Source organism: Thunnus maccoyii, chromosome 16 (assembly GCF_910596095.1).
Source record: "Thunnus maccoyii chromosome 16, fThuMac1.1, whole genome shotgun sequence".
In the NCBI taxonomy this organism is placed as follows: domain Eukaryota; kingdom Metazoa; phylum Chordata; class Actinopteri; order Scombriformes; family Scombridae; genus Thunnus; species Thunnus maccoyii.
Genome location: NC_056548.1, coordinates 12,560,013 through 12,576,597, shown reverse-complemented (window position 1 = coordinate 12,576,597; position 16,585 = coordinate 12,560,013). Strand labels below are relative to the sequence as shown.

The following is a 16,585-nucleotide window of genomic DNA, read 5'->3' as shown; positions in this document are numbered from 1 at the left end:
TTTCGCCAGACAGCTCTATTCTGCCCTTTCACTTGTAACCTCCATGACACACAGACGGCCATTACAAAAAATAAGAGTGGTCATTTAAAACACACAGCCGTCATTGAAGAGACAGATTTCGGGTTTAACATGGGGGAAGATTCATGGTGTGAACGTGCCAGCTGATGGAGATATCACTCAAAATGAGAAATAGATTTCTCCGACATCTCTGTGGCGGCCATTCAAAGGGGCTGGCTCAAAGCCCCCTAACTCTGCGCAGAGTTTATATTTCACTTGTTCTGAAATGTATGCCTCTGTTATCTTGCATCAGTCCAAAAGGAAAGGATTGGGTATCGCCTGTTTCAACTTCCCGCGTATGATGAAACGTTACATCGACAGCGGACAGAGTTGGAATTTGGATATCATTACCCTGTGAACTCCTTAAGCCTAAATCACTACGGGTTTTGTTATGATGCACATTTAAAAGACATAACAGAGACAAAACATGTTAGCATATTTTACACAAGAGAGGAGAAAGAACTAATACGTTTTATTGGGTTCAGTGGCCAAGTGCATTTTTTAATCATTTATAGGCCTGACAGAGCTTGTGGAGACAAATCTGTTGACCTAATAGATCTTGTACATTAACCTCCAGAATTGATGAGCAAAATCAGAAGGTCAGCACTTGGACACAGGCTCCTCATGTGTCTTTGATTACACACTCCCACTAAGGGATAGGCAGGCAGAGATGTTTAAGCTATCAGGCAATCAGACCGCCGAGAGACGTGAAACTCAAACCAGAGATGGGAGAGGGAGAGGGCTGCCTGGGAACAATGATGGGGGAAGAGGGTCCTGACGAAGCTCTTTAACAAATGCCAGGCCAGTGAGGAAAGACTCAGATGTGCTTGTATCTCTTTCAGCGTTTCTGGCAACAACGCCCTGAAGTGAATTAATACTGAAATATCAAGCAAAGTTCACAAAAACAAATACCTCTTCATCTGGTATTTAAATTCAGTCACTTATGGTACATCAATCAAAATGACTGCCATGAGGTACAATCAGATATAGGTCTTACATACTGAAACAAACAATTCAAACCATATATCAACATTATTTTTCTTGAGTGATGAGGTCATATGATGAATGAAAAAAGTAAAAATCTTTTCTTAACTATAAATTAAGAATGATGGGTGCAAATTCAAAACAGCATCCCTGACGTCATTTATTGTTTTTTGACGTCATTTATTGTGGAGACGACGCTGACTGGTGTTTTGGTGATGCAGGTTTCTACAGCTTTGTTTCAAATTATTTTGTTATTTTTCTTATTGACTGCATTGTCTGAGAACCGTGCCAATAAAAAGGGGGGCAAAAGGAAAAAAGGGGGAGAACCTTGTCTTCTTGGTTCAGCTTTGTTCTAGGTATAAATCATCAAAAGCCTTTTATCAGGATCCTTCTGCGGTCAATACTCACAGGAGCTAACACTGAGCCAGGATTCCACTAAATAACAAAAACTAAAATACTACAAATTCAAGTGTATGCACAGTCACCGTATGTACGTGTCCATCTTTTGTATGAGATTCAATTTCTGCAAGTAACATATTTACTGTTTACATGGAAATTAATTCAGTAACTGCTTGGAAATTGAATGGAAAAAGTTGTGAACACAGTAAGAAGCCTTAACAAGAAGGTGAAATCACTGTAAAAGAAAGAAAATAAGCATGGGTGGGAAAAAAACAAGGTTATGTGAGGGACAGCGGGCCTATAAAAAGAAGCCTACTGTCTAGGTTATCTATAAGGAACCACTTATCACAAGCGGCCAGCTCCACACAGTGACTGATGGGCCTCCACAGACCATGAGTACCAGCACATTATCTGGTACACACAGAGCTGCTCTTTAAACACAAAGGCAGAAATATGAAGCATTGTTTCCTTGGCTGTCAGTTGGTAAAAATATTCTATTTGCTGTATGGTCTGAAATAGAAAGAGTGTTGGTTGTTTTTGTACCCAGGCATTGCTAAATAACATATAAATTAAAGCTAAGATAAATTGGCAACCCTAACTATTCATTTGTAGCATGTAAAACATCACTGATTAAATCCAAGTAGCTCTTAAAAGGTTCAATTAAATCTTGACATATACCATTAAAAATAAGAATAAGTAACCTACACCATACATAAAGCAAGGCTACTCCTCATAGTGAGAGTCAACCAAACAAAATCAATGAATAAAAAATCATGGCAATCACAATCATCCACAAAAAGCTGTTAAACACTTGCCATGTCATGAAGTCGCGCATTCAGAACTAAAATATGCATTCCTTGTCTATCCATCTGAATCATGGAAAAATAAAAGCCCTCTTTCTCTATACCTAATGCCATTCCTTGAAACAAAACGTCAGGACCATATTGGCTAACAGAGAAACAAAAGACATAATGGTTTCCATTGAAGTGGGAATTGTTTTGCAGTAAATCCATGCCATGGCAAAGAATATGTTTTGTTTTGTTTTGGTTTTTTTTTTTTTTTTTTTTACACACTTTTCTTGGTCTCATTCTTTTCCTGTGACAGGCCAAAGAACTCATGGTCCAGCACGCTCCTTAAACCTTGGGAAGACACAGAGAATCATCTGATGACTCCCGGTCTCCTCCATCCCCTCTACAGAGAGGTTAGGATGCAGTTAAGCCCTTAACTTGGGCAGCATTAAGATTCTTTTGAAGCAGCTGTGGAAGTGCATGAAAAGAAATACATAAAAGGCCTCATGAACCAAAGGTCCTCTAAAGCATAAATATTTCTGTTATAGCTTTAAGCCGTTTGAGCTTAAATGTGTGTATACATGAAGATAATGTCGTCTTAAATTTCCTTTAGCCTTTATGATAGATTCAGCAAAATATCCAGCAAGATACAAAAGCTCACCCATTGCACGATAACAAACGTCCCTATAATTATCTTCCTTTTTTCAGTTATCTCTTTTAAACTTTGTAGCAGTAGCAGTAATAACTGTGTGTACACACGGGCTTTTGTGTGATGTGCAACAAACATCTAGCACGCTTTATAAAATCTATTTGTCTCGGCTATCTTTGTGTCAGGAAAATATCACTACAAGTTTCACATCACATTGAGTATAATGTAGGCCTGAATGTCTTTTGGGGGTCAGGCAACCATCGAGATCCTCCTGTTAGACTGAGTTTTACAAAAAGCCATTCTAATCCTTGCCCACTACTTGCTGTGCTTTTGACAAATGTTGCTGACTTCTTCTGGGAATGAAACCCAGAAGGTCACTGTAGAGGAAAAAAGAAGGGGGAAAAGGCAGGGAGACTGAGAAAATAGGGGGAAAAAAAAGTGTGTCTCTGTAGGTCTGATGACATACATCGTGAAAGCTGACAAAAACATGTACGTTCATCTTTTAAAAAGTTCCATAGCAAAACAGGAATTCATGGAGCTGACATGCTTGCACCTCATTTTACTTGAGGCTTTCTTCTCCATCTCACAGTGTCGCAGGCAAGCAGAAAGACAGGAGGAGGGATATATATCGCTGGGGTGCCGCTTTCTGTCCCGCTCCTCGTTTATACACACAGCGGCCGTGTCAAAGCTGCTCTCAGACTCAATGGTAAATGACAAATTTGGATAATGCACACATACAACCCTACTCAAATAAATAGGAGACATGGAGGCTTAACCAAAGCTAAATCCTGAGGCTGCTGGAGACCTGAGAGTGCGGATTACACCCCAGACGCCTTAAACAATGCACCCAAATGTGCATCCTTAAAAGCATGAAATCCTTGAAGCATCAGAGCTGACTTGTCATTTGCCATTAATATTCCAAGTTACTTGTGCTTTGGGGGCCAGCATTGCACTTCTGTGTACTGAGGTGCCCTAAAACAAACACTTGCATGGCCCTAAAGGAACCACCATTGTGGGTAGCTATTTTTCTAGCTGTGGAATATTCTACAAGAGGATGTCATAACAAAGGAAACAATAAAAGAGGCCACGTTCCTGCACTACATGGGGTATCCATAACTATAAATAGGGGGAAGGCAATGTTCTAGGCACTACTGCACAAGCTTTACCAGGAAAACTCATATTTGAGCTTTCAAAAAACAGAGGAAATCAAGCTCTAACTCGATTTGTTTTTCTCGCATATATCAAATAAATAAAAACGTCAAGACATTAAAACCCATTAGAACCACTTGGAATGTGCAGTAATGCAGCTATTAATATACTAAACATTGCATCACTATGATTACAGTGAATATCAGTTATTTTTTAAAAAGGCCACAATCAAGATGGAGAATTGTTTTTGTTTTTTTTTGTTGTGCACACCTATGACAGGAAGGTGAGGTAAGGTATGGCAGGGCACAGGTCTTGGAGGTGTCACATTGTCACCCTACAAGCGCCAGTACCTGTCCTCGGGGACACCCTGTTATGTCCAGCCTCATTGGATTAGCAGCAGCCATGGCCTGTGGGCGCCCTCTCTCAGGTGACATCCCCTATCTGCTCTGGCTCTATGATGGCCCCGCTGCTGCTGAGGCTTGTATGCTACAATAGCATTAAATGGGAACACATAACCTGGCTATTTGCAACACAAAGGCATTCATTCCAATGTAAACAGTCATACACATGGAAGCAAAAACATAAGGATCTAGGAATAAAAGCTTTTTCAGACATAAAGGCCTAATCAGCTGAATAGTAAGTCAGTAAGGATTGTCTACAATATACTACGTCATTACACTCCATTAATTAAGCTTTCATATCACTGCTTTGGAAAAGTTCAACAAAAAATGATGGACATGTCCATTAAAAAAAAGGACCGCAGTATACAATATCTTGAATCAAAAAATTAATTTGATGTCGCAAATGGATTGACAGTTCTCAGACTTTAACAGAATTATCAAGCAATTTCAGCTGTAAAATCTACAGCATACAGTTCCAAGATATAATTGGAAAAAGTTCACAAAGAACTCAAGATGTCTAATTGCAGCTGTGTCAACTAATATAAAACATCACATAAATCAGATTTCTGTCTAGTCATTAGCCAATGTGTCAGCAAGCAGATTAGTAATGTTGTAGAAACAGTCTGGTGAGAGTCTTCAGAATTATGACTTCCTCATTAATTGTAGTTTTGCTTTCATTATGTACATCAAAAAAGCGTTACAACAAAGGACACGCACTAATCTCATTTGCACAAAACAGATTTGAGTGGAGATCGATATGCACTTTTGGAGCATGAGAATCTTCTGCTGGTAATTATGGGAGGACATAAATTATCCACATTACAAGAGCGCATGACTTTCAAAATTGCTAAAACAAAAGAGCCTGATGAAACATAATGCATGTGCATGCATTCAAGTTTCAACAAATTTCCAAGTGGTCAAGACAGATGATGTATAATGGCAAACCCAAAAGTCTTAACCCCCGTTTCATATGAGGGAGAAATGAGGCATACTGTCCCATTATATTGCTATAAATCATTTTTTGTGGACGGCTGACAGCTTTTTATCAGATCTAACCTTTTCAAGCCTCCATTAAGAGAGCTAACATTTTCAACTCTGACACATTTGCAGTTTACGAATCTCACAGCTGATTTACTTTGGGAGGGGGGAAGCTGGCGTCCGTGCTCATTTCCACACAGACTGTCCATTGTGCTGGGTTGGGTGGACTGGGGGAGGGAAAATGGGGAACAGCAAAGAGAAGAACAGGCTCAGAATATATTTATCTGACTCTTTAATCTGCTATACTACAGTGCAAAGTAGCTCTGTTGCCGAAAAGCTATTTTGTGGTAAATGGTACAGTATATTCTGATTTACTCTATTGATTCTTTCATGGTACACAACTGCTGCATGCAGGACAATTAAGTGGCACAAAGATCTCTTATAATCTGACAAATTCATAATGAGAAAAGAGAAAAGATGTCAGACTTTATAACAAGCAAAGCTAGTAAAACAGGATACAAAAGACAAGCATTATATCAATTTAAGAGGAGCCCTTTTAACCATTTTTGTCTCATTTTTTGCTTTATGAATGTACTTTGATATGATAGACTGTAGTGTTTTGACTGAATTCTTTTTTTTGTGCAAGCCATGATACGCTCTCTCCTAACAATGAGGACTTATCATTGATCTGTATACCCATCTATTTATCCATCCATCATGTACCGACACTTCATTTCTGTATTTTGTCCTCTGTTGCAGATACACAGCTTTTAAGAGACTCCACACACATATTCAGTGACTAAATCTCACAGTGACCACTGGCATGGATAACATTTGCCATGAACAATAGCAACAACCAAAATCACTACAACTCACTACATAATTTTGGCAAATGCATTACAATAATTCAAGTGCAAAAATAATAACGAAGTCAGCAAATAACAGTCATTATCTAAATAGATTCTGAATAAAGTAATTGGTAAGCTAAACTAATCAGACAAATACAAGGCCAGAACTTTAGCTGATGCTAGCAGAGTAATGGGGGAACTTTGCCAACCATAATTGATTTAAGTACACCATAATCAAGGAGGGGCAGTTAAGGTGGTACCACACCAGAGTCCATATTTCATTACATGCTGTGTTTAACCTTACCCACTTCTCCTAAAACACACAAGAGGCTCATTATGTGTTTAATATTCACCAGCAGGTGAATAATTTTTATGCAACTCTGATAGTTGGGCGAGATGGATAACTCAATTATCTGAACATCCGTCAGAGCAGAGGGCTCGCTGGCTCTGGAACGCCACCAGCTAAGATTGATGGCTGGAAGACACCAATAGCTGCTGCTTCGCCATCTCATCCAGGCACTGGCCCTGAACACGCCGTTTGATTCTGCAGAAGACCGTTTTTCTCTCCATTTTTTTCCTCTTTTCTCTTTTTTCTTAGGAGCATTGTAGGTGAAGCGCCATTACCCCTCACTCCACTGAAGAGGGGTTCATTATGGGGTTAGTGTTTTGGCAAGACTATTGTTTGGATGATAAATGCAGTTGGTGAGGGCTTTGGAGGGAAAATTAGTTATGTTTTTTCTTTCTGTCTGCAAAAACATGTCCCCATAGCTCACTCTGCAATGCTTGAGGGCAAACCAAGAACAATTAACACAAGCAATGGTTGAAGCAGCTCAGTTAAAGCAAAGAGGGAATTCATGAAAAATAAGCAAATCACTGGAAATGTCAATCAGGGGCAATGAAGTAATTACAAACACTGCTGTGTGATTCCAAGGGCAGTCTAAAAGAAACCCATAAGGTTCAGAGTCAAGCATTGAAATCTGAGTTTGAAGAATGAAGGAATGGACAAACACCCTAAACATCAGCCCTTCAGGGCTCGTCTCATAAACTAAAACCAACTAATGAGAAGTGACAGAAAGATGATGTCACCCCATCACTCTCTTGTCCCCTTGTTCTCTATTGGTTTATGCTTTTGTGACTACAAAGCACTGACCCTAAATTCACTGCTTTTACTTTACACACACACACACAAACATGCACGAACGCACACACACTTGTACCTCAGACAATGATGTATAAGGTCTAACAATAAGAGAAAGATGAGGCACATTTTCAAATGTCAACAGTAAATGTCAATTAAAAATTACAAGGGTGCTGGAAAAGGTAGGGTCTGAAGGGACTGACATTTTTTCATTTTTGACACGACAATGTTTATCTGACCGGGCTGCTGGCTGACATGATGGGATCTACTTTGTCAGTTCCTTAATACACTCGGACAAGGCCGCCCCAGTGAATATCAATGAAAGCCACCCCTGGGCAAATATGTAAGGCTCAGACTAACCCTAACCATCCGATCAGCCTATTAGTATTATGATATTTTGACTTACTGTAAACTAATGCCACTAGTACCAAAGAGACAGACCAAAGACAGATTCATTCCATTTTCTTCAATCCAAACCAAGAAAGCACATTGACAATGAGATATTTATGTAGACATCTGATCTCCCTGTCATGCTGCCTGTAATGGTAATCATATGAGCTCTCTTCACTGTTACGTTATTTTAGATTTGACCGACTGAGACAGCAATCATTTAAGTAAATTCTCATTAAACATGTTAAAAGAATGTTCTGGAGATTAAACAAAGCCTTTTTCAGTCTCCAACTTTCTTAGAGGCATTTAATGAGGCCCAACAAAGATGGTAACCATGAGAAATGGGGCTTTTTAAATTCACACCTCAGTGACTTTTAGTTCCTGACGTCAACAATAGTTAAAAAAAAAAAAAAAAGCTTTTCCTTCTGGAAGCAGGAAGCAGGCCATTTCCAAATAAAACTGAGAAAATTAAACACACCATTGATTATGACCTTGACATCATCTCCCACACTTCAATTGCTCAATGATATTGAATGAGTCATCTTCCCTGAAAATCAAATGACTGTTCTGCTGGCAGCTTCTGAGTGAAATCAGCAGGTCAGTCGTCCATAGACAGGGTAAGATTCGCTAAATGTGGTGCCTCTATTTATTTTTTTCAAATCAACTATAAATCTATTAATTACAACATATTTTGAAAATACCTTGGAAGTTATTGCTACTTAAAATATTGATCTGTTTTACATTGTTTGTGGGATATACAGGAGTGTCTTCAGAACTCATGAGTATGATGGGATTATCAATTTCAAAAGTGTGTGCTCCCACTTAGTTTTCATTGTATGCCAAAGTTGCAAGAGCACAAACATAACAAGCTATTTTGAATGGAAATGTTATCTACAGTATTTAACAAAAACCCTGATATAAATATAGTTTGCTATCTAATCTCTAATAGTCAGATGACGGTAGGATTGTTTCAGGTTTGGGAACTACACATAATAAACTACACATACATTTTAATTGATGGTAAACAGCTCCTCTCTATGCTTGGGTCTTGATAGACCACAACACTGGTACTATACATGAACAAAGAACCCAAAAACAAAGAGACAAAGAAAGAGAGAGCTGGCTGTGCCTAGTTTCTGGACACAGCATCGGGGGTTTGGAACCTCCTGGCGCTCCAGCACCATGTCACAACATGTCAGCTGGCCGTCACGGCTAAGGGGGGCCGAGGCCGTAACGAGGCCGATGGAGGCAGTAGGGGCGACTTTTCAACTTGGTGACTGGAACCCGTGCAAAAAGAAGCAGGGATGTGAAGACCATGTGTGAGTAACCCTGACTTTTCTCTGTATTTGCCCCAACGCGAAAAAAACTCTACCTGATTACTTAAGATTAAAGTTGGCTGAATTTTTGGATAATGGTGAATGTCAGATGCTCACTTTTTTTTTTGCTGGTATGTAATAGGTAAGGATCGACCTACCCAACTTATTCAATGGCAGGGACACTGTAAAATATATGCAGCTTTTAAAGTAAGAATTAACGCTTCAATAGCTAAAAAAAGGGACACAGAAGCATTCTACATACAACTATAAACCATATTTTCAATGCTGTATGATTAAAAAAACAAAACAAAACTTTGTGTTCTCCATGGGAAGACTTTGTAAATATCTAAAGATGCAGGAAAATTATGTTTTCTCAATAGACAATGAAGGTCTGTATGTTTTGCATCTTTTTCAATTCTACCATTGAGACACAAACCCCTAAGCATACACACACACAAACCTCTGTTCCCCAGGGTCCAAATGAAAACAGAATACAAACAATGCAATACAAAGATGTGAGATTATGAATGAAATAGAATACAAGAAGAGAAAACGAAGAGCAAAGAATATGAAGAGAAGATTAACCTGTTCCAGTAGCTCCAGAACTGTTCGTTGAGATAGGTGCGGTGGCTGTGGTCGTCTCCAAACGAGGCTTTGCTCTCAATCCAGTGTACAATGTGTCCCTCCACAGCTTTTCATAAACAGAAACACACAGCAACACTCAGACAACTGTTGACAAGAAAGCCGCACAAACAAGATCCAGAGGGGACAAGTAACATTTTCTTTGTTTTTTACTCCTGTCATTCAAAAAATGAAAGATACTGCATTAACATGACAACATTTTGACAACTACATAATCCTCTTTGAGAAATGGTACCAGGCAGTCATTTTAGATAAAATATTGACATTTGTAATGGGATTACTAACCAATTGGAACCTCCAGGATGATATCGGGTGTTTTGTCATAGCCCATAGCTCTCAGTTGGTTTTCATCTACAGGAGATAAAAGTGCAGAATTGTATAAGTTTTATTCTTAACTGAACAAGCTCTGTTAGTAATAAGCCTACTGTATGTAGGCTACATACTGTACAGCAATCACAGGCTTCTAACCTAACAGCATTCACCAAGGTGCTCGTAACAAAACTCCAAGCAGAGCAAAGCAGAAGAAATAATAATAGAGGACAGCAAGCACAGTAAAACCATTAACTACATCTGACACGTATTCGCTGTCTTTGCACAAAAGCCTGTAAAGCCGAGTTACAGAGCTGCTCTCCAGTTTGCAGTTTGGCAGAGCTTTATAAAATATACAGCAAGGGGACAAGGTTGGCATTATAGCCTCTGTAAGCCTGACCCCTGCCTGCACAGGCTGCAGCCATTGTCCTTGACTTCTGGCGCGCTTCGGCTATTATCCCTACAACACCTGATTTCTCCATTAAATCTCAGGCTGACCAGGTCATTCAGTTCCAAGGGCCTGCCTCTTTGTCTCCAGCCAAGCTCAACTAATGGGGCATGGAAGAGAATTGAGGAGAGATGGAGGGTGGCGGTGTCAGTGCTGGTGAGGAGGCAGCATCAGCCAAGGATGGAGAAAGAGAGCCGAGTGAGGTCAGAGAGGCTGCCAGAAGCCTCTGGTGCAGAGGGGCATCCTGGGTGTGGTAATGTGTGTGGGGTAGGATGGGGACCTCTATTCACACCTAGTGGGCTGTTGACATTGTCATGTGGCTCTGATCGCCTTTTTACATCACCTTTGATTAAAATTAATGGGCCATCCCTGCTGTTGGGTAGCTTATTTCCAATCCATTTATCAGATGGGGTGAGGCTGCCTCAGTGGCCCTTGTGCCCCCCGAACTCTGACAGTTTTAGGACAGTCCTCTGTACAGCCCTGAAGAAAGGTCAGCACTCCAGGTCCAAATAAATGATATGGTCTTAATGACAGAGGGAATGACTTTTATCCTTCATCACTCATCTGACCTAGGGGATGGTGATGAGATGGGGGTGGAAGAGGGAAAGGGGTTCAAAATTCAGTTTCGCAATTTCACACGTGGACACTCTACTTTGATTTACAAGAAATGGTGTTATAAAGGCATTATTATAACAAAAACATAATTGGTTGAAATTATTACCAAAGTGAAGTGTTTTTTCCTGAACATTAAATGATTAAAAAAATATTGCAGGCAAAATGGACATGTTCATGTGAATAGAAATGGGCCTATTTCATCAATTTTGAAGTAAAAAGAAAAGAAAAGAAAAGAAAAAACATTGAAAGGCAACTTGAGAGAGCCAAACCTTCAAGCCAATGACACATTAAGAGCTACCCTTCAAGCTTTCATTCTTTAAATATTCATTGTAGGCTGGTGCATAAACAGGATATTTGATAACAGCTCCTGGTTGTTAGCAAATCAATAAGAGATAGCATCCACTGCATCAGTCATGTCCAGGCCTTTGTGACTTTAGAGATCGTGATGAGAAGGTCAAGAGATGACTTACCTAGAAAGGAAAGGTTTCTCTCCTTCAGTTTGTCACGGAGCAGTACCTCATGTTCTTGGCCAATAGCACTGAGAATAGAGAGTCAAGGATTCCAACATACAGCAACAGCAGCATGTCTCTTTTAAATGTGAACTCATCATCAAATTGGCTCAAAATTCCTAATCAATATTTATGTAAAAAACAAAAAAACCCACTAAAATCCTGCAAGAAAATCTGACATTTTACCTGTAAAATTGGTTACTATGGAAACCACAAAAAACATCTGCTTTTGTAGTTTTCTGTGGTAAGACAGATGAGAGGTGATGTAAGCTTAACGGTGCATTTGTATGTTTGACATCAAGTAAAGAATCTGCTTTTGGTATAGACCTTTTTCACAGCAGACATTTTGACTTGTCATAGTAGGAAAAGAACAGGTGGAGCAAATAACGTTAAAGATGGCTCAGTTCCATTCAAGAGTCTAACAAAGCTATACTGGTGAACCATCATGAACTATACCAGGGTCAAGAATATGGAAAAACTAAATGGAATTCAGCCATTATTAATGTTATTAATCACCCCTCTGCTTTTCCTGCATCGACATTTCGAAATGTCTGTTGTGAAAAAGGTCTATTGGCTTACTATGCAAAGTGAAAGCCACTTCCCTTCATACCGATGTATAGCGAGAGCACAATCAGAGTTTTCAGGTCAAACTTAATCTGCTTTCACAACAAATCTCCAAAGTGCATTATCTAAATTAGGAAGACAGAACAAATGCCAATCTGGTAAAATGCGCCTGGCCTAGCTGCTCCACTCATGCTTCTAAAATCTTTAAAGAAAATGCTTTTAGAATAAATGCCATTTTGCATCAGGGTGCATGCTGCTTGATGTCTCAGAAGGCATCCTGCACTTATGAACTTCTTACAGCATAATACTACTCTCAACACACACTGATTACTCACTAACTGGATTCTAATTAATAGATGCATTGTATTAATTCTCTAGCTCCTAATGCACACATGAACTAAGAGCTATTACGCTCATGTGGTGATGGAGCTCTTCCAAAGCAAATAGTAGTGAGGCGGCTATCATGGACTCTCTGTGGTGGAGTAACTGACTCTAAGTTGACACTTCAGAGAGGACTGCCAAAGAAAGGTAAAAAGTGGGGATGTGGAACGAGGGCAGGATGGGACAGGGTTGACTGGCTATGAACAGATCGATCCAGCCCGACCACACAAGTGAAAGCTTGGACAGAAACAATAACATGCAGACCTACACGTATACACTCATTTAAATAAGTCCCCTCCCCCTGGAAATAGTTGCCCCAAAATAGCCTATAGTCTGTCCCTATAGTCAAGGCCAAGGAGGGGGAAGGAAAACACAAGGAGTCAAACTTAATAAGGATTACAAAAAATGTGCAATAAAATAATTAAATAAAACAGTTCAAGTTGCCCAGAACTCTCCATGGTGCTGAACTACATCAGATTTATCAGAGCTAAATGCAATCAAATTAAAATCACTTTTAAAATGATACTTGACAGTTTTTTTTTCTCAAATCACATAATTTACATAAATACCAAACAAGCTGGGTTGAATAAAATACCAAACAAAAGAACACATTAAACACCAGGCTTATGAATGCCATTTTCCCCCCCTTTGTAGCATAGAACATTGGGTCCGATCCACAGCGTGCACATGGAGATGCATTTAGATCAGCCTATCCTCTCCTCCTCCTCTCCCCTCCATCGCCTTCCAGACCCTGTATCGGTGATAGTGGGATGGCAGGCAGGATGAAACATTTCCTCTGTGAAGCAGAACTTTTATGTCAGGTGAAGCCAGACACATCTCATCCCCTTCAATAGCTTCTCGTCAATTTCAGGCTTAAAATTTTATGGGATAGGATACTGTTTGATGCAGTCTACCAGCGGTCCATAACAGCAGTCATTTATTGTGCACTGAAAAGAGGGGGAAGAAATATTATGGCGTGCAAAAAGGGTGGGTGGGAGGAGGTGAGGGAAGGAAGCCCATACAGTGCTGGGAAAGGAGAAAACACTGGAGATGCTGGCAGATTGGCAGGCATGACCGCCGGCTCTCACGTGACTTCATCAGCAAACATGAGCGGCTGATGCTGTCTGTCAGACAGGTGAATAAAGTAACATTTAAAAGCTCCCTACATGAGCAGTAGATTTGTTACATGGAAACAGGTAGCACAAAAAACTTTATATATAATAGAAAATTCAATAGAAGTAAATTTAGAAACCATTCCATGACACTAAATGATTTATATAATCTCCTAAAATATATAAATTGTGAAAGTTAAAGCTGGAGTGCAGGATTTTTTCATATAAATGAACGTCTGTTACATTTAAGCTCTTGCCTAACGAGTTCACACAATGCTGATAAAGCCTATCACCATCAGATAAATCTCTGTATTTCACAATATACAGAGTCTTTAAATCTGATGGCTATGGTGAGTTTCCCGTGCTGTTACACTGGTAGTGATGTGTTTTATGTCAACCAGCAATGATTGGTGTGCCAAAGCTGAAGGGAGCCCATAGAGGATGCGCACCAGAGACTTCCGCTGGCCGAGCCGGCTAACTTCCGATTTATTTCTCCGCTAACTTGACTATTTAACTATTTACTCTCACTGCCAGAAGGGACTGCACTGCAGTTTAAAACACTTACTTGGTAGACGTTATTGGCCAAAGTCTGGTCTGGAATTAACGATGGCTCCTTAAGCATGCTGTTGAGGACTGTTTTAGAGGCTGAGAACAAGAGAGAAAAGCAAGACACATAAACAGAAATCACATAAACATTCATATGCAAATGGAAACAAACATTGTAGTGTGTGTGTAACATACATATGCTAAAAAAAATTTAATTGCTGCATTGAATGGGAAGCGAACAGTGGAAAAAAATAGACAAGGCAAGCTTGACATACTGTAATTCACTATGCCACTGTTAGTGCAGTATTTCCACACTAGTCCATTAGATGGCTGCTTGGTGTCTATACAGATTTTCTATAGATAAATGTTTCAGTCCAGAGCACAGGAGCCCCATGTAGTTTATCTATGTTATGAACGCTGACTATTCTGCATCTCTCATCCCCATTCTTGCTCTACTAACATTATAAATCAGAAAGGAAAGCCTGCTGGATTGATTCCCTGGCACTGCAACAGCAAAAAATTCCTTAAATCATTTCTTAAAAAGATTTGGATTAAATGGATTGTATCATTGTGTGACGAAATGGTTGAGGCGCGCCATTTTAGTGATATATATACACATGGTCCTGACAGACTTGTAGCATTACAGACAATACAAGGAATGTTTCTATTCACATTTCAGGCATGAATGGTGCCTGTACCAACGCTGCACAGAGATTCCTTAGCTCATCTAAAAAACTGTGCAGTGTAAAACTGTTTAAAGACAAGACAGCTTATTTAGATTTAAGATTTATAAAAATATATTTATAAAAAAAAATCCACCAAAGAAAAAGATTAATTGAAAAAGATCTGGGTCTAGATTTACAAACGCTGACTGGATCATTAAGCGTGTGGTAAATGAATTTCATTAATAGAAAAATACATTTAGAAGAACATTTAAAACCCTTAAAATGCCAGTTTTCTGTCCTTTCATCCCGTCATTGTCGCTATTTCATAGGCATTACTCCTTGAGAAAACAATTACAGGAAGGACAAACAGTGCTGTGATCCCTCATCTACTCTACCCTATGATGAAATAAAGAGGGAGGAGGGTGGAAGAAGAACAAAGCCCATTCAGTACTCCCTCTTCTCCTTCAGTTTCTTCTTCTTTGTCTCCATCTTTCCTTTCTCTGCCACCTCTTTTTTTTTTTTTTTGCTACCTCTTCTCTGTTTCAGTCTCTCCTAGCCACAGTACTCCCCCAGCCCACCCCATAACCCCACACTCCCTCTTAGAGCTGCGAGGCACAGGGCTGTGCTTTATTTCTTTGCTCATTTTTCTCAGAGATTGGTACCTTCACACGCAGATCCATACCATGCTCTTGTGCAGTGCAGACGGCGGTGAAGAAAGAGTGTTATATTTTCCCCTTGAGTTAGGACACCTCATGACAAATGATAATGGATAATCAATAAAGCGGGAAATATGAGGCAGCAAACTTTATGAAGCCAGGAGACATATTACTCCCCAACAACACTGGTTTCCCTTAACAAAGTCACTACTCGACTGTGCCTAATAATCTGAAGGAAAATCAAAGGACCCGCAACCACATCAGCAATATTGGCAACTTATTCCACTTTAATGGCATTTTGATTGATTTTTTCCCTCTTCCTAATGGTCGTTTTATAGATTTGATGCTGCTTCTGCAAAACAGTAGTGTGTAATAAACCTCCCCGAAGGCAAACGGTAGCCATTAAAGCTCTTGTCTTACTAGCGCTCATAATTGGAGGTTGACCACCACCACATTTTGGTCTCTCACATAACACACAAACACACACTTCTAAGACTACATTTCTCTCCCTCTCCTTGCCTCTCAAGCCCTTGGATATTTTTGGTAAATGGTTATAATAAGTGATAGGATCCCTTTCTCCTGCTCTTTTGAGCGATGGGGTTAAAAATAGCCATAAAGACGTGACCTTGGCGCTGACATTGTGGAATTTCAGCCAAGCATTGACCTGATGAAAATGGAAGGCCAGTACGCTAATAAATCAGGATGCTTTTAAAATGAGTTTACCCTAATGCTCATTCATCATGGGCTGTAATGCCATTTGCAGGCCCAGGATTCGCTGCTGTGCACAAACACAGCAGTAAATAACAACAGGGCCCTTGCATCCCTCGCATCGTTGCAGCCTCCAACATCAGCATACATTTATTAAAGACGCCCCCGCCTTGCACGGCAGCACTCCTCTATGACACCCTGAGCTCCTCTCTGCCACACACACACACGCACACACACAATGCTCTTTAAATACACACACTAAAGGCACACAGAGACGCACACATAAAAACACGTGCAGGAAATAAAAAGCATAATCTGAAGAACACCAGACAC

General features: G+C 39.9%; 1 protein-coding gene across 2 annotated transcripts in view; it reads right to left on the bottom strand.

The window, feature by feature from the left end:
• The window catches only part of cdin1 (CDAN1 interacting nuclease 1), a 57,005-nt gene that overhangs the window by 18,018 nt on the left and 22,402 nt on the right, over positions 1–16,585 (bottom strand). For both annotated transcript variants that reach the window (XM_042388854.1, XM_042388855.1), the window contains exons 7-11: positions 14,243–14,322; positions 13,463–13,512; positions 11,582–11,649; positions 10,025–10,090; positions 9,683–9,788 (exon numbers count right to left, since the gene is read on the bottom strand). In XM_042388854.1, coding sequence (XP_042244788.1) covers positions 9,683–9,788; positions 10,025–10,090; positions 11,582–11,649; positions 13,463–13,512; positions 14,243–14,322 — 370 coding nt within the window. The remainder of the gene's footprint in view (positions 1–9,682; positions 9,789–10,024; positions 10,091–11,581; positions 11,650–13,462; positions 13,513–14,242; positions 14,323–16,585) is intronic.